Genomic DNA, 21,745 nt, shown 5'->3' with positions numbered 1-21,745 from the left:
AAAAAAAAGTGCGTGATTACAATCCACCAGCTGTTCCGTGGCAGTGGGGTAGGTCTGGTATTTTAGATTCTTCAAGACACTAAATGGGATTGAATCAGCCCTCCAGCGAAAGTGAATGAAGCACCTCCAACCACAGGGGAGACAAACGGAATCAGCAGCTGAGCCTGCGCAGGCGCGAAAGACAGGCTAGGGTCCCTAACAGGCTCACTTCAGGGTCTCTCCAATAAAGGCTACTGCGGGAACAGTCACGCGGCCTGGAGTTCCCTGTGCTCCCTCAACCCCTGGAGGCCCTCAGAATTTCAGGAAAGTTTTGGGAGCCCCATCTTCGGAGACTGTCGCCTCCTCACATCCCCGGCTCTTGCCCAGCGCCGGGTGGAACCTGGAGAGTGGGAGCCAGTTGTGAACGAGGTAGTTAGACAGGGAAGACCGCTCAGGTTTGGCTTTCCTTGCCACCATTCTCACCTCTTTGTCTGCTGCCTTTTCTTCGATCCCGAGCAGCGCGTACAGGTCCATCTGTAAAAGCTCCTTGGTCACCGCCATAGTTCCGACACTTGCACACTTGGTACTACAACTCCCAAGAGACCAAGTGCGTGGCGGAACTCCCCGGGGATTGCTTGCTCCGAGCGTGCGGACTGGCGCAAAGCCTTCTGGGAGTTGACGTATTCTGGGTCTGGCTGAACCGAATCAGAAGGGGATGGCCAGTCGCAAGTGAACTACAACTCCCAGCAATCACCGTTCTTACTGGGCCGATCTTGGGCCGGAGCGGTGTTAAGACTCCCTGCCAAAGGCTGCAACCAGAATGGGCGAGTGGTATCGTGGGGCAGTGCAATGTTGGGAGTGTCCTAGGGTCCTTAGTCTGCCAATGTGACCTCAATTTTGCCGATCATACTGCATCGGGAGTCAAGATGGATAGTAGGTGCTACGGCTGCGCAGCCAAGTTCACACTCTTCAAGAAGGAGGCGAGTCTTTTCTCCCCGGATGCTGGAGGGTCGGGGAGGTAACCAAGTAGAGGGAAATACACAGAATTTGCAATCCTAAAACAAGTGTTTTCGACCAAATTCAGCCTCTTTCCAGCTCAGTTGTTTTGATAAATCGCCGAACCTTGGTTTCCATTTCCGAAAAATGAGTTAATATTTTGCCTCTCATTAAAAAAGCTGTAAGAGTTACTGAGATCTGGAGGTGAAAGTGTCCTATAAACTGTAAAGCATGTTGCGGTTGTTTTTTGAAAGCTACACTTTTACTGTGTACATCTGTTTTCTTCTCTTCACAAAACCTTTCCACAGTACTCCCTTATTTAATGCCCAGTGATCACTCTTCATCAAACTTAACATTAACTCTTTCTCATCATGCACCTGCCCTTCCTAGATCTCTAGAGTTGGACTGCTGTCCTTCTTCTTGCCCCAGGACGCCATGGCAAAGACATGTCCTCAAGGATTTACCAAGCTTTCAGAGTAGGCATCCTGTGCCTTGCGATGGCCAGGATATCTGATCAAAAGATGGGAACCAGATGGGATAAATTAGTGACTGTAATAATAGACTCAACATATCAGAGATGATGAGAATGATGCACATTTAGATCCGTTGTTCTTAGGGTCTTCATGAATTATAGTCAATTTGTTGGCACCTAACAGCAAAGAGATAGAATGGTATAAAATTAAGCCTCAGTTTTGGATTTCTGCTTTCCTGTTCAAAAGATGGCCTGGGTTTAGAAAACTCATGTAATCTATCTGGCTCCATCTCAAATAGAGACAGGAAGTAGTGATCTTCACAGGTTAGTAAATTTAGTGTAAATTAATGAAGATTTAAGTCAGATGAATGTTTAATACTGAGCTGAGTGCCTGGCACATGGTAAGTGCTTAATAAATAGAGGCCATTGTTATCACTCATCCAGAGGCCAGCCACCCTCCTACTCTACAGGAGCAGAGAAGGCATGTGTCCTATGCTTTCTCTGATTCTCTTTTGCCGAAGAGTCAATGACTTGAAGCATGAGGCTTTGCCTTTGTTCTTCCTACACCCTGTGTCAGAGAACTGAGCCCAGAGGACAAAGCCTTTAGGAATTTTGCATGAAGTTTTATTTTATTCAAATAAGAGACTGAGAAACTGCTCCAGACTCAGCACATGTCTCTCCCTAGACCTTAGGAGCTTTAGTCCTCATCCTCCTAGAAAAGATGAGTGACAATGAGTCACAATGTCAGTCTCATCCCCTCGTTATGTACTTGAAGAATCCCAGGATGGAGTCTGCAGGGGGAGGTGAGAAGTATATCGTCTTGATTTATATTTCTTCTAGTGCGGGTGTAAAAACTGTGGCCGGGCCTTCTGTTCTGGCTGCCTCAGCTTCAGTGCAGCAGTGCCCCGGGCTGGAAACACTCAGCACAAAGTCTGCAAGCAGTGCCATGAGGTCCTGACTAGGTAAGAGTCTGGCATGGCCAGGGTCCAGCTAGGCATGCTCTGTGAACAAGGGTTAGCCCAAGTGAGGAGGAAATGGGGAGTGGGGAAAAGTAGGGGGAATGCCTGGAAGGGTGGCAGAACCTCTAACACTACATTTCTTCCCTATAGAGGGTCTACTTCAGCCAGCACCTCCAAGTGGTCACCACCCCAGAACTATAAGAAGTAAGTGTTGAAGAAAGATGGAGAGAGAACAAAGGAGCCATCAGGGTAGGACCCTTCTCCCACCTCAAGATTGAGCACAGGATCAGGAGAATACCTCTCTCTAAGGCCCCCGATTTCTCCTTTGGGCTTAGAAAGCAGTTCATCAGCCTTGTGCCTAAGCTAGACTGTGCTCCCTCTCTGCTGGAGCTAGGCAGAGCTGCTAAGCAACATAAGCAAGGACAACAGAATATTGCGTTGAAGACCCTACCCTCTAGATGCCCAGAAATTATCTGAATAAGAAACAATAAATGGGTACCTTCTTCCTTTCTTCTTTCCCTAAGCTAGAATCTCTGTCTTATAGGCGCATGGCAGCTTTAGAAGCTAAGCAGAAGCCTGGCACTCCCCGAAGCCAGGGACTGACCCAACAAGACCAGGTCATTGCCGAGCGCCTGGCAAGACTCCGCCAGGAGAACAAGCCCAGTGAGTGGGGATGGGCAGGGGAGCCTCAAGGACACTGACTGTCTGGCGACTCGACTCCTCTGATTCTTACAAGGCTTTTCCAATGCCATTTGCAGAGATGGTAGCCTCACAGGCAGAGATAGAAGCCCGGCTGGCTGCGCTTAGGGATGACCCCCAGCGTTCCATCCCTTCTACCCAGGAGATGGAGGCACGGCTTGCCACATTGCAGGGCAGAGCTCCACCTTCTCAGACACCCCAGCTGGTAAGTGCCATGGCTTAGATGGAAGGGAGACCCTGGGAAATGACCGAGCAGATGCCCAGTTAGATGTACAGGTATATACTTTGCAGAGTTGGCAAAGTCACCCACCCCTACCCCCTAATCTTTAGATATGCTGCCTGGCCAGGAAACCAGGAATAAGCAGCAGGATTGGATGGAGCATGAAAAGATGTATCAACCCAGTCTTGTTGTGTATCTCCAGACCCATTAGATTATATGGGCTCTGATTTACTCTCCTTGACACAAATGGTTAAGTACCCAACTGCTAATCAAACTGATGGTGGCTCAGACCCACCTAGAGGAACCTTGGAAAGCCTGGCGCTCTGCTTCTTAAAGATCACGACCATTGAGAACTCTGGACAGTTCTACTCTGATGCACATGGGTCGCAGCAAATTGGAATTGACTCAGCTCCAATCGGTACTGGGACTCTGGGATTTGAGAACTCTTTAGCACCCGCCCTCCCCCAACCTAGACTACTTCTGGGCTTCATTGGTGGCTTCCCATTTCTGTCCCCTTCCCTGGACAGGTGCATCAGACACCAGACACCAGGACCCACATCCAGCAGGCGCAGGATCTGCTGACACAGCTGGCAGCTGAGGTGGCTATTGATGAGAGCTTGGAACGGAGAGGCCCCGGTAACCTTTCTACCTGGTTTCCCCAAGGACCTGTTCATCTCTTTGCCCAAGTGGAAGAGGTTCTGCTGCCCACACTCAGGGAGATGAATATAATTCTGAACAGTTAACTAAGAACTATCATTTATTGTTTACCTTGAGGGGAGCCCTTGAAAGTCTAGTGGTTAAGTGTATGAGCTTTAGAGTCAGTCTCCATTCTTTGATTTCTTTATTAGGTATGTTATCTCAGGCTCAGCACCAAGGTCAACAGCTACTGAGTGGGAGAACCTTGAAACCAAAATTGTCTAATTTCAAACCCACTTAATTCTGAAACTTAAGTTGAAGATCACCATGTCAGAGCCATGTCACCTGCTTTGGTGAAATCCTTCTTGCCCAGTGACAGGCAAGACCTAGGCTTTTGCCCTCTCCTTGCTGCTCCTGGGAAATGCTAACCCCAGTCCTGTATGGCAAAGAGATTGGCCAGGCCTTGTCTTACTGCTAACAGGGCAGTGATTATCAGATTGTGGGACATCTACTATAAAAATAATATCCAGAAGTTGGAGTGGATGTGGTTGGGGGACATAGCTCCAAGACTGTTAGTATTTTGAGTTCTGGTGGCCTAGTGTAAGAAGCTGCACTGCAGTCTCAAAGGGGCATGGCTCAAATGCACCAGCTGCTCTGTAGGAAGAGGATGGGCAGTCTCTGATTTGGTTTACTGCCACTGAAAACCTGCTAGAGGGTCCACTATGAGTTGGTTCCGACTCAACGGCACACAACAACTCGATGGTACACAAGATTATTAGTATTTTACTTCTGAAAAAAGTCAAGGAAATAGCATGTCATTTGTAATATAAACCACAGGAGCTAGTGCTTGAGAAGAAACTGATGTCATATAATGAAAAGAAAAAGTTGAGCAATGGGTTCAGTCTTTTCTGCAAGAGATAATTGGAGTGTCTCTGCCTCCCTGATTGCCTCACTCCTTTCAGCTGCCTCTATCCAGAATGACCTCAACCAGGGTGGCTCAGGAGGCCAGGGTGCCAATCCTACAGAGCAGGCTGCCTGGTCTGTGGAGGAGGAGAAGAGCAGGCTGCTGGCCAGGGCAGCAGTTGAGCTGAGGGAGGAGAACACGAGGCAGGAGAAGATCCTGGCTCTCGCCAAGCGGCTGGCCGTGCTGCGGGGGCAGGACCCTGATGGAGGTAGAGCCTGGAGGGCAGCTGTTCATGCATGTCTATCAGGCAAAGCCTCCCCAACCTTTATAGGTGCTCCCTGCCAAAGCTCAGGTCAAAGATTTATTAAGCTCTGTGGAAGGAAGGCCATCAGGGGCTCCTGGGGCAAAGCAATAGATGAGAAATCAATCAGGGGACCCCAGTCCTTTCATGTCCTGAGGCTTCTGTGCTGCTTCTTAACTCCTCAGCCCTGTGCTTCAGTGATACCCCTGCAGGGGAGGGTGATTAGAGTGGCTGCAGAGGATTTCTTACACGCCAGCCTTCTGGGGGTAGGAGTACAGACAGCTAAAATCTCTCAGCCTCACTCTTCCCTTCTCCAAAAGTGACCCTCCAGGACTATCGCCTCCCAGACAGTGATGATGATGAAGATGAGGAGACAGCCATCCAGAGAGTTATGCAGCAGGTAGGCCCTGCCTTACCCACCAGACCACCCCTTGTTCTGTGTCTTATTACCTCACACCCACTTGGCCCTGCTCACCCTATCTCCCCTCTAGGACTGGGCCACAGTCACTCTGCAGCGGCTGTTCTAGCTGGGGTCTCTCTGCTTCTGTGCCCCTGGCCTGCCCCTGGCTCTTTAAGATGAGGGCTCAGCAGCCACAGGCAACTCAAGAAAGATGACTTGAGAAACTGAGGCCAGAGAGTGCAGAAATGCCAGGAGGCGGTGCCCAAGGGCGGAGCAGGGCCTTGTAACTTTTCACTGTGTCCACAGCTAACTGAAGAAGCTGCCCTGGATGAAGCAAGTGGCTTTAACATTCCTGCAGAGCCAGCCAGCCAACCCCAGGCCCAGCCACACAAGGCAGAGCCTGAGGTGAGAAGGCCCTTGACACAGGTATCCCAGCCATCAGCACAGCCTTCCTGCCTGCTGACTGCCCATACCCCAGCTTTCCTAACTACCTAACTTTCTTTCCTTATCCCATGGCTCAGACTAAGGCCCCCAAGCCTGAGACAGAGATAGAGGAGCTCCCCTGGTGCTGCATCTGCAATGAGGATGCCTCCCTGCGTTGTACTGGCTGTGACGGAGACCTCTACTGTGCCCGCTGCTTCAGGTGGGTGTAGGCAGTGTGCTGTGGGCCTGGGAGGTCTCAAGGGCTGGCTGGGATCCCTGAAATGCATTCCTTCCCTCTACAGGGAAGGCCACGATGCCTTTGAGCTTAAAGAGCACCAGACATCTGCTTATCACCCACCACGAGCAAGCCGAGAACACTGAGGAAACCCTGGTCCACTGTTCCTGCAGGCTGGGACACGAATGCCAGGCCCAGACCAAAGCATCTGATGGGAGACTGCTGGCATTGGCAGGTCTGCTGCTCTTACACCCCTTCCTGAACCTCAGTGTTCCTGGAAGGAGGAAAGATGCTGTCCTCGATACAATGACCAGAACAGCCAGAAGGATGCAGAGTCAGGAGTCCTAGAGCTGGAAGTGAGAAGCATGATATGGACAGAATCAAATAAACTAAGGATAAGCCCTGAGACGTGGCTCAAGGGACCCAGGGTCCCTCCATGGCACTTAGTGGATTTAATAAAGTATGTTGATTCCTTGCACGCAGCATCTCTTATCTCTTACACCTTATGAGGCCTTAGTCTGTGAGAAGCTGTGAGAGAAAAGATTAAGCTATTGGAAGAGGAACAGTCCCATCCTGATCAATTGGCCTTTTCTTGGTAGACATGAATATTCATTCTACTGAATTGAACTATGCTTCTTGCTCTGAACAACCTAGCTTAGTCATGAGCCCTACCACCTTAGAATTCTAGCCTGCCTGGTACTTAAACATGTGTGCAGGAAATTTGTGGGTCTGCCTCATGAAGCTTGCTGCTTTGCTCACGAAGGATCCCATCTTCCAGGCACCTGCTCCACCTGGCTGCCATTCAGACCTCATGTCTACCTTCCAGCAAGGCCCCCACTGCCAGCCTCTGGCCTCTCACCCTATACCTTTTACACTCTGCATAGCCTCTCCTTTTTTTCTGTCTCTGATTAAACCTAGCTCAAGAAAGAGCTTGAGGCCTTCTGCATATGGAAGTCAAATAAGCTGTAGCCTTCGCTGAGTTCTCCAAATACAGATAGGTTTTTCTTGTTACCTTCCCTCTAGAGTCTTTGTCACTTGGGCACCTATTGGTGATGCCAAAATGCTTGGTGTCTTAATCAGCCACTCTCTTGAGTCTTAAATCAGCTTGAATTCTGGGTGGAGCTATGACCTTTATTTTTAAATTCTAAATCCCTGTATGGATGACCAAATGAGTTATGTGGGCATAACCTACTCCCGGTGACTCAGGATATTGGCCTTCTAATGTCTTGTTTGACCCTCCCCTTCCCTGTGTCATTCAACACAGATATGCTCCACACTCCATTCAGGTCTCCTGAAAGTTTTATCCACTTGTCTGCTGCCAAGGAAATCATTGGGTAACAGCATGTCTGGCTCCCAGAAAGCCCAGCTGACAGGAACTAGCTGTGACTATACAGCCACTAGGAGTGTCCAAATGTCCTTCCTTGTTGTTCCAAGGAATTGTTTTCCTCTCCACATTCCAGGATCCAGACATTCAGGGCAGGCCTGGACAGTGCTGAGGCTGCCAAAGGTAGTCCCACGAAGCTTACTTCTGAGGCCTGCTGAATCTCCGGAGTTTCTTGAGTTGACTGAGCAGCTCAGAGATGAAGGACTGGTGAAGAGAAAAATGGGTGAGATTAAGACATGGGTTATTCCCATTCATCACCCTGCCTTCTCTAATTTCCCTTGACCTCATTTTTCCTGAACTGGGGAAGCAGATAAAAACCCAAGGGCCAAGTCTTTCCTTAAAATATTCCTCCACTCCCTCATTGGCCTAGGCTTATGTCTAGACCAGCAGAGCATCCCTTACCTCTGTGGGACGAGGGCAGTTTTGGAGAATGGCCTGAATGGTAGAGAATAGAGAGTTGGTTACCAAGTCATAGCACCACCCAGACCCCCAGGGATTCTCTCACCTGTGAAGTGGTTCTCATCCCACTCAATGAGACAAAGCCTAGGTTCTTGGGTTCCCCTTGATCCAAGCCCATCTCCAACCCCACATCACTTGGGTCTAGGGCCCAGGCCCACATCCAACCTCTAAATGAGTCTTCTGCTCCTCTGTGGATAGATCTGTGAGAGCCTCCAGGTCAATTTCAGGCTGGGAAAGGGTTTCTTGATCCTATTTGGGAATCAAAATAGATATCAGAGGCCTGAGCAGCTGGTACTGGGATTACCAGCCAGGGGCACACTCACCTCCCACCCTTCTTCCCCTTGCTTCTCAAGTTCTGTCCTTTTCCTCACCTTACTCAAAACATTCATTCATTCTTGGATTTGATAAGTACTCACCGAACACCTACTATGTGGTGTTAAGGTTCTTTAAAAAAAGGTTTCATTTCAAAATTTATGACATGCATTGCTAGTCAGTGCAGTAACTAGTGTAATAAAGGTAGGTGTTGGAGTCAGTGAGACACTCAGGATAGAGTAGGGTTCAGAGCTGCTGTACTTAAGGCTCGCTATGAGTCACAGGCGACTCATGTGATGGCACATAACAACTTTGCTGGTGACAAAGCTTTTTTAAAAGTTACATTATTTGAAAGTTAAACAACACAGTGTATATAAAGTAAAAACATGGTTGGAAGGGTGGAGGGACAGCACAGGAGAGGAAGACCCTGGATGAGATAGCTTGACTCAGTGACTGGGATAATGGGAGTACGTGTGTTGGAAGACAGATTGGTCAGGATAGAGTAAAATTCAGAGCTATTGTATGTAGGGTCACTATGAGTCACAAGCAACATGATGGCACATAACAACAACATCCTCCCTCACTCCTTCCACTGTTGATGGTCTAGATTTTCATTTCCTGAAAGACAAATATGATAGATGGAGAAAGAATTGAAGTTGTCAATGATTTCTTCCTTAAATCAACAACCAACGCCCTTGGTACCAGTAGTTAGGAAATGAAGAAACATAGCCCACTGGGAAAGTCTGTTGACAGAGACCTCTCTAAAGGCTGAAGAGTAATGATGTCAATTTGAAGACTATCGTGCACCTGATTCACGCGATGGTCTTCTCAGTAATGTGCTTGCTATCAGAGAGCGGGACAATGAATAAGGATCACAGAAGAATTGATGCCTTTGAGTTATGGTGCTGGATAAGAGTATTGACTATCTCATGGACTGCCAAGAGAACAAATGAAGATGTCTTGGAGAAAGTACAGCCAGAATGCTCCTGGGAGGCAAAGATGACAAAGCTTTGTCTTTCATACTTTGGACATGTAGCTAGGTGAGTGAGTCTATTCCTTCAAAAAGGATATCATTCTTGGAAAGATAGAGGGTCAGCAAAGGAAAACAAGCCCCCTCCTTCCATGAAATTAATTAACAGTGATTTTTAACAATGGCCTCTAGTGTGCCAGAGACTATGTGGATGGCCAGAGTACAGGTTGGCTGTTCATAGGGTCTCTTTGAGTCATATTCAATTTGAAGGCACCTAACAACAACAAGGAAATAGGGAGATTTAAAGTCCTAGTGGTAAGAAGCTGCAGTACAATCCCAAAAGCACAGGGCTCAAATCTCCCAGCAGTTCTGCCGGAGATGGACAGTCTCCTCCCATGAAATTAACTGTCTCCAAAAACCTGCTGGAGGGTCAGCTATGAGTCAGTTCCAACTCAATGGCACACAACAAGACAAATTATTTTATTGACCACATAAAAGCATTTCACTGTAGAGATCACAACAAATTATTGATAACACTGTAAAGAATAGAAAGTCCAAAAGATTAATTGTGCTTATGTGAAACCTGTACATAAACTAAAATGTGGAGGTACAAATAGAACAAGGGAATATTGCACAGTTTAAAATGTGAAAACGTGTGTGTAAGGGCTGTATCCATTCAAAAATTTATTCAATTATTTGCTGAGCAAATAATTTTAGAAGATGGCATCAGGATTTGACGCAGATTCATCAATAACCTATGGTATACAGATAACCATTTTTGCTAAAAGTAAAGAAGACTTGAAGATCAAAGACTACATCCTTCAGTACAACACACATAGAAAACTTTAAAGTTATCAAGAATTATATTTTACTTGGATCTATAATCAATGTCCACAGAAACAGCAGTTAAGAAATCAAATCATGAGCTCTGGTGGCCAAGTGGCAAGAAGCTGCACTGCAATTCCAGAGGTATGTGGTTCAAATCCACCAGATGCTCTGCTGGAGAAAGAGGGGCAATCTCCTCCTGTACCAGTCAGATCCAATTTGATGATACACACAAAAAAAATAATAAAATAATAAAATATATTTTAAAAACAAAATCAAACCACATACTGCATTGGGCAAATCTGCCACACAAAGGACTTTTCTAAAGTGTTGAAAAAACAAAGATGTCACTTTTTTTTTCTCCTCAAATGAGCTGGTTTAATTCCAGGTGGTACAGAATTCTGAACATAACAAAGAATGAAGAGGAGATTCTGACTGGCTTGACAGGATTCTGGATTGCATTTACTTTGACTGCACAGCTAAGATCGGAATGGCTGAGTAAGAACTGGAGATGGACCATCATAGGGTTTCTTCTTCACTGTTTCACAAAGTTTCTTCTTAAATGTACAAGAGGTTCCAAGACAACACTTCATATTTTTTTTAACTACAGGAGGCAACAGATGTTACAGCACAGAATCCAGATGTTTTTAAAAGGCACAGAAGTAAGGTTCATCATTGCCTCAGTCTTATTTTTTGCCAGATTTCTTAATTCCACCTGTGGCCAGGGGACCTTTGCCTGTGGCCTTCACTTTTAGTTCCTCGAGTTTCTTCTGTTCTTTTTGTTTCTGCTTAAAAGCCTTATCTTCCTCGTCCATCTCCTTGGTCTGCTTCTTGGGCTGTTTCGGGGGCTTCTTACCACCTTCATGCCCAGACATGGTGCCAACTGCCCCTTCCCCAGACCTGCCACCTCAAAGATGTCACTTTGAGCACAACAGTGCACCTGACCCAAGCCTTGACATTTTTAATTGCTTCATATGCATGCAAAAGGTGAACAATTAAAACAGGGTTTCTTGCACAGGAGTGACCATGCCTGACTGCCACTAACTCTGCAAGAAGGAACAGTCCCCATCCACAACATCAGCAGCACAAAAGCCCACGTCCTATGAGGTCAGACCCTCCCACACTTCCACACCTACTTCTATCCATTTTAACATCAACCATCCTTCCAGTTCTCTTGCCACAAAGCTACTTGCTACACTAATCCTTTGCAATGGCCACAAAGAGCTCACAGGCAATCTCACAACTATGGGGTTTATTAGGAAAGTAATAGATTACAATTCAGATTAGAAACAGGACACAATTCTTCTCTCCAGACAGCTTCTCTGGTATGCTCACAGCCCCTCTGACCTTCAGCCTTGCAGTTCTGGGCCAGTGTTACATAGCTCTTTTAGTCCGGCCAATTATGGCATTTCCTCCAGTCCTCCTGTAAATCTGGGCAAAGCTCTCAGCTTTGGCTCTGTAGGGCAGCAGTTCTCATTCAAGTCTGTCCCACACCAGTCTCTAGTTCTCTGTCACCTCTGTTGCTGCAGCAGCAGCTGCTCCTACTGCTCTGTCTATATTTCAATCTCAGTCCACCTCTTTCTCATGTAGTTGTCTTTAGCCCAAATGGACATCAATCTCCTCATTAGTAGTCTACATACCTTGTATGCATGTTCCCCACAAAAAAATCCTATTCACCTCATTCACATAATTAGTATAGTTCTACCCAGCCATGGGAAAGTAAAAATCAATGGCTAAGAAAATAGGTTTAAACAATCAATCTATTGCATCACAATATTGAATAAGGAAAACAAAAATAATTAATGCCTTTGAACTATAGTGTTGGTGAAGAACACTGAATATACCATGGAATGCAGAAGCAAAGAAATCAGTGTTGGGAGAAGTACAGCTACACTAGCTGGCAAGACTTTGCCTCACATACTTTGGATATGCTATCAGGATGGCCTAGTCCCTGGAGAAGGACATCATGCTTGTTAAAGTAGACAATCAGTGAAAAAGAAGAAAATCCCCAACAGAGTGGGCCAACACGGTGGCTCAACAATGGACTCAAACAGCAATAATTGTGAGGAAGGTGCAAGTCCAGTCTTTAGTTCTGTTGTCAATAGGGTTACTGTGAGTCAGAACCAATTCAATGGCATCAAGCAAAAGCAATGACCAATGATAAACATCTTCGTGTATTTATGCTTCTGGCCATTTGTATATCTTCTTTGGAGAACTATTTTTTTCCTTGTTGTGTACCATCAAGTCAGATCCAACTGGCACAGGAGGAGATTGCCCCTCCTTTTCCAGCAGAGCATCTGGTGAGAGTCATCAAAACTTCTTAAAATTGAAAAAAACAAAACAAAAAAACAACCTTCTTAAAATTGGTTTGTTTTAGATTGGGTTTGGTTGATTTTGGTTGCGTTGTCTTCTTGTTCTTTATATATTTTAGATATTAAACCTTTATCAGATATATTATATCCAAATATTTTCTCCCATTCTGTAGGTTATCTTTTCATTATCTTGAAAATGTGCCCCAAATGCACAGGTTAATTATCATAAAGTCCTATTTATCTGGTTTTCTTTTTGTTGCCTGTGCTTTCAGTGTCATATCTAAGAGTCCATTGTCAAATACAAGGCCTGAAATTTACCCCTGTTTTCTTCAAAGAATTGTTTGATTTTAGCTATTTAGGTAATTTTAGCTATTGAGCTAATTTTCATAAATGGCGTAAGGCAGATGAACAGGAATGAGATTTATCCTCTTGAGCCAAGCAACTAAAAATTTAGACAAAATAAAGTTTACAAGTTTTCAGACACTGGACAAGAAAAACTCAGGACTGTGATCTCAAAGGAAAGGGAAACAAAAGAGACCGGGTCCATAATTACCCAGGATTTCTTTCTAGAAGCAATTTCCAGACCACAAAGATGAGAGAGAGGCATTCCAATTACAGCACCAAGTTCTTGCTAGATTGCTGTGACAGAACTCAGAGTTCATAAAATTTGAGCCAGAAATTGCAGGACAAAGTTCTGAGAAAACAGAGTTACAAGAAAGAAATCTCTAGGCAAGCTTTGGTGGCTTAATGGCAAGAAGCTGCACTGCAATCCCGGAAGAGCACGGTTCAAATGCACCAGATCCTCTGCTGAAGAAGGAGGGACAGTCTCCTTTACCAGTCAGATCCAATTTGACGGTGTACACACACACACACACACACACACACACACACACACATAATAATAAGAAAAAGAAAGAAGTCTTTGAGGATCAGCATAAAGGTTTCCTCAAGTCTGCTGAATCAGAAGATGCACATGCATAGGGTAAAACTTCACACAGAGCCAGGTAAAGAAAAATGGACACTAAATTGACAATTCCCAGACCTCACACAGGCTTAGGCGATCATCAAACTTCGACCAACCCAGAATGGAGATCATGATTTATCACGCAAGAGTTCAGCAGAGACCTCAGAAACTATACTTGAATATGATATAAACTGTTGCCTAGATTAAAGGATATTCTAGATTCAACCTAATAAAGTATGAAGAAATAAGCCTCAGAAATATCAAGCTTGTTCACAAATAACTGCCAGTAGAACAAAGTTCAACACTTCTTTAAGAATGACAATAAAATCCAGTTATTCAATAACATAAAATCTTCAATGTCCAATATCCAACTAAGTATCTTGTCAAGAAGGAAAAAAGAGATCCATAAACAGGAAAAGAAACAGTCAATAAGAACAGACCCGGAATTGATGGAATTAGCAGACAAAGAAAACATTATTAAGGAGAGAAATGGAAGATATAAGAACCAAATTATACACCTAGAGATTAAAAACTCAATATTTTTAAAAATACTTTTATTATTAATTTCAATGAAAATTTACAGAGACTTTGGATTTCCATTCATTCATTGTTATTTTCCCCTTCCAACCTTCCCCCCAGTACACTCCCCTCTTAGAAAAGTAAAAGAAAAATTATTTCATTGTTTTACAATCCCTCCTCCCAGGCCGACTCCACTATGCAGCCTTCGCTCTGGATGCTGTCATGACAAAAATACCTAATAGCATATTCCTTTTAAACAGTTTTTCCCTCATCTGTTTCAATGCAGTATACATTATTGAACCCATCTTTCTCAGTCTCCCCCCAACCCCAATGCCAGTCCTGTTTTACAACAGTGGCACCATGCAGTATTTGTCTTTTTGTGACTGAGATACTTCACTCAGTATAATGTCCTCCACCAGGGATATTAATTTTGAATAATATTGCATGAGTTCCTTGTTTTCTAATGCAGCATAGTATTCCATTGTGTGAATATACCACAGCTTCTCTATTCATTCATTTGTTGATGGGCACTTGGGTTGTTTCCAACTCCTTGCTATTGTGAACAAAGCCGTGATAAACATGGGTGTGCATATATCTGCTTGGGTGTCAGTTATAGTCTCTTTGGGGTATATTCCCCCAGTAGTGGAATTGCTGGGTCAAATGGTATCTTTATTTGCAACTTTTTGAGAAAGCACCATACCACCTTCCACAGTGGTTGCACCATTTTACACTTCTACCAACAGTGAATAAAGGTTCCAGTTTCTCCACAACCTCGCCAGCATTTGCTGCTTGCTGTTCTGTTGAATTTTGCTATTCTGACTGGGGTGAGATGATATCTGATAGTTAATTTGATTTGCATCTCTCTTAGAGCTAGGGATTTTGAACATTTGTTCATGTGCTTGTTGGACATCTGAATGTCTTCTTTGGTGAAGTGTCTGTTTATATCCTGTGCCCATTTTTCAATTGGATTATTTACTTTTATCTTGTTATGGTGTTCAAGTATTTTATGAATTCTGGATATAACTCCCTTATCTGACATGTCATTACCAAATCCTTTTTCCCAGAAAAACACAATATTTTAAATGAAAACTTTACTGAATGGAATGCATATCAGCAAAAAATAGCAGATGAGTCTTTATAGAAGAAAACATTAGTTGAACCTGAAGCCACAGCAAGAGATATTAATTAAAATGAACTATGGTGGGAAAGGGTCAGGAAAGTGACTAAGAGAACAGAATAGAGTCCTAGTGACCTATGGAATCTTATTAAGCAGTCTAACATCTGTGTAATTGTAATCTTAAAAAATTGTCCAGTCCATATGCTAGGTCTAGATGGAGCTGAAGAAAATGAAAACAAGTCCACTCCAGCCAAAGTACAACCTTGAGTATACCCACCCAAATTTAGAGACCAACTTAAGAATGGATTTTACACCTTGAACACTAATGACCAAAGATCAGATAAGCTGTGGAATGAGATCAAAGATATAAAAAATGAAGAATGCAAAAAGGTCATTAAAAAGATGGCAAAGAAAATAAAAATGAAACTAGAGTCAGAAGAGACTCTGAAACTTTAAGAAGAACATATGTAGCTAATATGAATGTTTTAAAGGTGAAGTAAAAGAACTTAAAAGATTTCAAATGGTGGTGTAAGAACACATCAAAGTATTATAATGAAATGTGAAAAAAATGAGAGTTATAAAACCAAAAAGGAAGAACACACTCTACATTTCTCAAGTTGAAATAACTGAAGAAATCAAGCCTGGTGTTACAATAATGAAGGGTTCTGTGGACAAAATATTTAAAGAGCAGCCAAAGAAGATGGAAGGAACACAAAATCACTGTATCAAAATGAGTCGGTAAAGAAAACAAAAAGGAAATTGGTTGATGTTCAACCATTTCAGCATGTCACAGATGATTAAGAATTGATGATATTAAAGAAAGAAGACCAAGATGCAGTGACAACATTAGTGAAAAACGTGGCCTACAGATCATGCCATCAGAGCTCCCTCAAATGATGTTTTAAACTGATCATATCTTCTAAAAAGAACTTTTTTAAGTATTTAAAAGCAAAGATCTCACTCTGAAGACTAAGGTATGCCTGACTGAAGCATGCTATTTTCTTTTTCTTTCTTTTTTTTTTTTTAACCATGCGATTTTTATAATGTACAAAAGGCTGAACAGGACAAAAGACCAAATAAAAAGTGATGTCTGAATAATGGTGTGGTGAAAAATAACAAATACACTATAGACTTTCAGAAGAAGTAACAATTCTTTCTTGGAAAAGGTATAACCTGAATGCTCCTTGGAAATAATGACAGTGAGACTTGATCTCATGTACTTTGGACATATTATCAAGAGGAATCAGTCCCTGGAGAAGTATGGTTAAGTAAAGGTCAGGAAAAAACCCCACTAAGTACTGTTTCATGTCATTGTACATACATAGAGTCACTAGGAATTGGAATCAACTGGATGGCACCTAACAACAATAATTAAAGGATGACATTCGCTGAGCAAAAGTCTCTTTAAAATAGGCGAGATTCTGCACCGCAATCCCATAGGCACACGGTTCAAATCCACCAGATGGTCCGCTGGAAAAGGAGGGGCAATCTCCTCCTGTGACAGTCAGATATGATTCAACAGTACACAAGAAGAAAAAAAAAAATAGGAGAGATTCAGATTCTTGGGTTTTTAAGTTCCTGCTTACAAGTAAGTCTAATTTCCATATCTGGACAACAGGTGCTCCAGACCTCCATTTCTATTTGTATTCCCTACACCTAGTTCTTTGGAGGACCTCAAACAAGGGTGCATACCCAAGGAAAAGTAGAGTTGTCCAACAAGGGATAACTGGGTCCCACTAAACTAACCAAGTAAAATCAAGCATCCTAATCTCATTCCCAGAGTGGGGGTGGAACAGAGTGAGGGCTCTATGGAGTTAAAACTAGAGTAAGATAAGGGTGAAGACTGTGTTTCTTTGACCTGTGCCCAAGCTGACCAGTTACCTGGGACTTCCCCAGTTACTCTGCTGCTTCCTGCTGAAAAGAGTAGGGATTGGGAGAAAACCGCCACCTGGCACCTTTGGACAATTGCCATGGCAACCACAGGCCAAGCCTTTTATTCCAGTCATTGCATGGGAGTGGTACTCTCACATGTCCTGTTTTCCAACGTATGGAATTATTACTGTACACTTCCCCCCCTTTGCCTTAATCTTACAAAACGAGTTTCTTTGACAAATGTCTGGTGCATGAAAGAGGTTCTTTTTTTTTTGCTCCCTAAAGTGTTTGAAATATGAGATTTGTCAAGAAAGAGCACAAGAATTTGAAATTCAAACTAGTTCTGTGAAGAAGGAAAGAAGGCTCTGGAAAGAGCAAAGGGCAGGGTAGAGGTGTTCTGCAAGGTCAGAGCAGACACAGGACAAGAAAACATGTCTCTTGTGCATCCAGCTCCAAGGCATCCCCACACTCTCAGTGAGTCAGTTCAGGATGCTGCTTGGAACATGGTCAACACCTGGACCAAAGTGATACATGACCAAGTAAGCTTCAGGGCTGTCTGGGCCACATCTGCCTCTGCTCCCTCTCTCAACCACAGAACTATTGACATGGCTGTTACCCATACGTCCTGGCTTCCTCAAAGAAAAAAGGAAATATATGACTTAAGTCAAGAAGGAGGAGGGCTCCTGATGGACAAAGAATCCCAGCCACATGTCAGTATCAACTGTGAAACTTGTAAAAGAAATCAATGCCTGCCCTCTTCTGCATAAAATTGTAGATTCAGTTGTGGTGGAACAGAGGCATTTTTTAAAATATGTATTTCAGGTAAGGAGAGCCATTGTTGTTGTTGTTAGGTGCCTTCCAGCAGCTGTGACTCATAGTGACTCTATGCACAATAGCTCTGAACCTTGCTCTATCCTAAGGCAATCTCACTGTCTCTGATACACCTACCCTCATTAGCCCAGTTAATTGTGTCCATCCATCTCATCTGGGGTTCTCCTTTCCTGCCCTGTCCCTCAACCCTTCCAAACACCATATCCTTCTGCAAAGACCAGCCCCTCCAGGCTATATGACCAAAGTATGTGAGACGGAGTCTCAAGAACTATTGGATACAAGAATAAACACTCAGCCTCTATAAACGAGCCAGAGGCTCAGCTTTAGTTTCTGATTCTATTGCTTTCTAGTTGTATGACCTTGCATAAGATTCTCAACAATCACACTCACTTACTGTTGAATTAGTTTTGACTCTCAGTGACCTTTCATTGGGTTTCTTACTCATAGCGACTCTCCACTGGGTTTCCAAGACTGTAAATTGCAATGGCAGAGTCAAAGAGCTGGGAGCTTAATAGCACAACCCACTACCAACTATGCCGTCAGAGCCTCCCAACATATCCAAGCCACCCTTTTCTCAGCTGTACAACAATACCTACTTAATAGAGCGTGGGCTAGATTCAATGCAGTAATGCATTAAAGCCTTGTCACTGTGCCTAGCACATAGCTATGTGTTCAAAATGCCAGTCCTACTGTTAATCTGTAGTTGTTACTTCCTTAAGAGCCTGCCCCAGGGATTTCTAAGTAAGAAATGCCACTTTTCAAAACAAAAGGCCAAGGACTTAATTTTTCCCCAACTAGGAAAAGAAGAGAGGATTGAGAAGAGAAGTCAAGGCCAAGTAGGGTAGGTCCCTCAACCTTGGTTATGTAAATGGTTGGCAATCCACTACTAACTGAAACTTTGACTGTTCAAACCCACCCATCCACCCACTCCACAGCATATCAGAAGGAAGATCTGGACATTGGCTTCTGTTAAGATTACAATCAAGAAAATCCTATGCATTCAGTTCTGTTCATACCACAAGTGAACACCACGAGGTGGAATTGACTCAGTGGTAACAGGTTTGGCCTTTTGGTCACTCAAACACTCTCCATTCAGCCTTGTCCTTTCTGAGATGATGGAAATGTTCTATATCCTGTGCTGACAGCACAAAGGCCATTACCCATATGGGGCTACGAAGTACTTAAAACATCTCTAGGGTGATTGTGATTTTATTACACTTCAGTTAATTTAAATAGTTACATATGGTTGGTTGGTAGCGAGTACATTGATGTCACAGCTCTAAGCATGTTAAGGTTGGGAGTGAATAAAAGCATAAAGAAAAATACCCTTATTGTTCTGTGTTTTGCTTGTGCATACCCTCAAAAACAATGACATTTAAAAATTTAAAGAACAAAGTAGTCTAATAACTTACACTTTTCAACATTTTCCCTCCTATCTTATTTAAGCCACAAAGAGTTCTATGAAGGGGATAAAGCAGGCGTTCACAGCTCTGTTTTCTAGATTAGGAAGCTAAGAAAATTGTTCAAAGATCTAGCATAGATCATAAATGAGAGTTCAAGGTCAAGTCAAGACCAGGGAGGTAGGGATCTCAATTCTAAACCTCTGCTCATTCTTCCCCCCTTTCTTGATCACCATGGAAGCAGCTTGCATCATCAGCCCTCCAGTTCCTCTGGGGTGGGGGTAGGGATCTTCCTGCACAATTTCTCCCAGCCACTCTTTGGCTGATCCCAGACCCCTCATCTTCTTCCACCCTTCTCTCCTCCCACTGTACACACTGTTACTCACCTGGAAGAGCTCTTGAATCTGTGCATCCACCCACTGTTCCATCTCCAGCCAGCGCTGGAGCTGCCCCCGGTCATACTTCACTGTCAGCCTGCTAGGTCGCCGGGACCTGGGCAATTTGGAGATGTCAATGTGTGACTTTGACTCTGAGTCTGTGGATGATGTCCTTCTCCTCCCAGAAGCCCAGTGGACCTTTTTGCTTGAGTCCTCCCTGTCTGGGTTGGGAGACATGCAGGAAGGAGGGCTTGAAGACAGCATGGATGGGTTGGCTTGGGCAAGAAGCTCAGGGAAAATCACCAGTCAAGACAAGGCCACTGTGGGAAGTGAGAAGGTAGAGTACAGAGGGAGAGGCCAGCAGGGAAGAATGGAAAGAAACAGGGAGGGACAAAGCTCCCTGGGAGGGGCAGGGGGTCAAAGATTAATAGGCCTTTGTGCTGAGAATGCCAGTCTCCAGGCCTCCTACTTGCTAGCTGCCAGCGAGCGGCACTCTAGAGCTGTGCCTGAGCCTCCCTTTCTGCTGCTGCTGGGGCCCAAAGTAATATTAACCACAAGTGAGCAAAGTTCAATAGATGGAATGCCCTGTGAAGAGGAAAGGACCTTGGGTTCTGAAGCTGCAGGGCTCCCTCCCAGTGATGCTCCCTATGGCTGGCCCTGGAACAGAAAGTGAGTCACACTCATCTGAGACCCTCTGCAGCCCATCTTCCTGGGATCAGAGCACTCTGGACCTCTAGAAGCTGTGGTCAGACAGATACTTAAAAAGCAAGGTCCCTGGCTTGCAGGGGCTCCTGTAAGAGAGTGGCAGAGTTTCAGGCTAGCGGACTAGATTGGAGGGTTGATGATCTCTGGTCCTCTCTTGTGTCTAAATATGAACTGCCTTTAGGAATATATGAAGGGAGAGATTCCTCTGCCTGCCGTGTGTGCTTGTCTGCCATGTTTAGGAAGCCATGTTTTATGTCACATGACCCTCCCTGATTCAGGTTCTTCCAGACACTAGAAAGAGAAAACTTAAAGACCTAAACTATACCAATTATTACACCTTCAGACATACTTATATTCCAAAGGGAGAGTATTTTCATTTGTTTAGTCTTTTGTAAATATTTTTTTAATTACAGAAAAGCACACTAATTTTAGAAAGTTAAACTTTTCAAAAACAAATGAAATATTCTCTCCTTTCACCAGATTTCTCTTTAGAGGTAATCATCACCAATAGTTTCTGTTTTTTCATATTCCTATGGTCATCATTATCCCTTTACTTATTGTTGTTGTTGTTGTTAGGTGAGGTCGAGTCGCTTGCGACTCATAGCGACCCTATGTACAACAGCTTTAAACTCTGCTCTGTCCTGTGCCAATCTCATTGTCTCCGACACACTCATCCCAATTGCCCCAGTCACCGAATCAATCCACCTCCCAGAGGGCCTTCCCCTCCTGCTCCTGCCCTCCACCCTCACAAGTATGATGTCCTTCTCCAAGGACTGGTCTCTCCTTATAACATGATCAAAGTATGTCAGACAAAGCCTCAGAATCCTTGCCTCCAAGGAGCAGCCCAGTTATCTGTTTGAATTTTTAAGAGATTTTTAGACAATATCTCTTTTCTATTCAGTAGGATAATTATTGAGGAGTAATGATGTCAGTTTGAGGACTAAGGTGCGTATGATTCAGGCCATAGTTTTTCCAATCACTTGCTATGCATCTGAGAGCTGGATAATGAATTGGAATGCTAGAAGAAGGATTGACACCTTTGAGCTGTGGTGTTGGAGAAGAACACTGAACAACCCATGGATGGCCAAGAGAACAGACATACATCTTGAAGAGGGTATAGCTGGAGTATTCTTTGCAGGCAAGAATGATGAGGCTTTACCTCATATACTTTGGGCATGTTGCTAGAAGGGGATATTCCTTGAAGAAGGAGATGATGCTAGAAAGGGTAGAGGGTTGGTGAAGGAGAGGAAGACCTTTGACCAGATGGATTGATACAGTGACTTCTGCAATGGGCTCTTGTGTGTCAGGAAGTATGAAGATTGCTCAGGATAGAGCAAGGTTCAGATCTTTTGTTCATAGGGTCACTATGAGTCATATTGGACTCAAAAGCACCTAATAACAATAGGAGGCATGAAAAACTAACTCCCACTAACTCTCATAACCCCTTTACTCTCTACATACCATTTTCTTAGTC

The 21,745-nt window shown here is 44.1% G+C and overlaps 3 protein-coding genes across 4 annotated transcripts in view; 1 reads left to right on the top strand and 2 right to left on the bottom strand.

Annotated features, from left to right (window-relative positions):
- DNAJC17 (DnaJ (Hsp40) homolog, subfamily C, member 17) overlaps positions 1–568 on the bottom strand; it is a 57,242-nt gene extending 56,674 nt beyond the window's left edge. The window contains exon 1 of the mRNA XM_006883010.1: positions 463–568. Within this exon, the coding sequence (XP_006883072.1) occupies positions 463–540 (78 nt within the window). The 5' untranslated portion in view covers positions 541–568. The remainder of the gene's footprint in view (positions 1–462) is intronic.
- A 337-nt stretch (positions 569–905) lies between these two features.
- Positions 906–6,370, top strand: ZFYVE19 (zinc finger, FYVE domain containing 19). 2 transcript variants are annotated; one of them, XM_006883007.1, is made up of 11 exons: positions 906–959; positions 2,288–2,409; positions 2,557–2,610; positions 2,951–3,069; positions 3,165–3,310; positions 3,853–3,961; positions 4,924–5,133; positions 5,487–5,566; positions 5,873–5,971; positions 6,094–6,209; positions 6,292–6,370. In XM_006883007.1, the coding sequence occupies exons 1-11, from the start codon at positions 906–908 to the stop codon at positions 6,368–6,370; spliced, it is 1,188 nt and encodes a 395-aa protein (XP_006883069.1). The 2 variants fall into 2 exon arrangements, with proteins under 2 accessions (XP_006883069.1, XP_006883070.1); XM_006883008.1 differs by lacking the exon at positions 4,924–5,133.
- A 1,376-nt stretch (positions 6,371–7,746) lies between these two features.
- Positions 7,747–19,830, bottom strand: PPP1R14D (protein phosphatase 1, regulatory (inhibitor) subunit 14D). Its single transcript, XM_006883006.1, has 4 exons — positions 19,576–19,830; positions 8,233–8,316; positions 8,011–8,043; positions 7,747–7,812 (listed from the first exon to the last, which is right to left on the bottom strand). The coding sequence occupies exons 1-4, from the start codon at positions 19,828–19,830 to the stop codon at positions 7,747–7,749; spliced, it is 438 nt and encodes a 145-aa protein (XP_006883068.1).
- Between the last annotated feature and the right edge of the window lie 1,915 nt (positions 19,831–21,745).

This window comes from Elephantulus edwardii, unplaced genomic scaffold, assembly GCF_000299155.1.
Source record: "Elephantulus edwardii isolate Elephantulus edwardi_28Jun2011 unplaced genomic scaffold, EleEdw1.0 scaffold00026, whole genome shotgun sequence".
NCBI lineage: Eukaryota > Metazoa > Chordata > Mammalia > Macroscelidea > Macroscelididae > Elephantulus > Elephantulus edwardii.
This window is presented reverse-complemented; position numbering and strand designations above follow the sequence as displayed.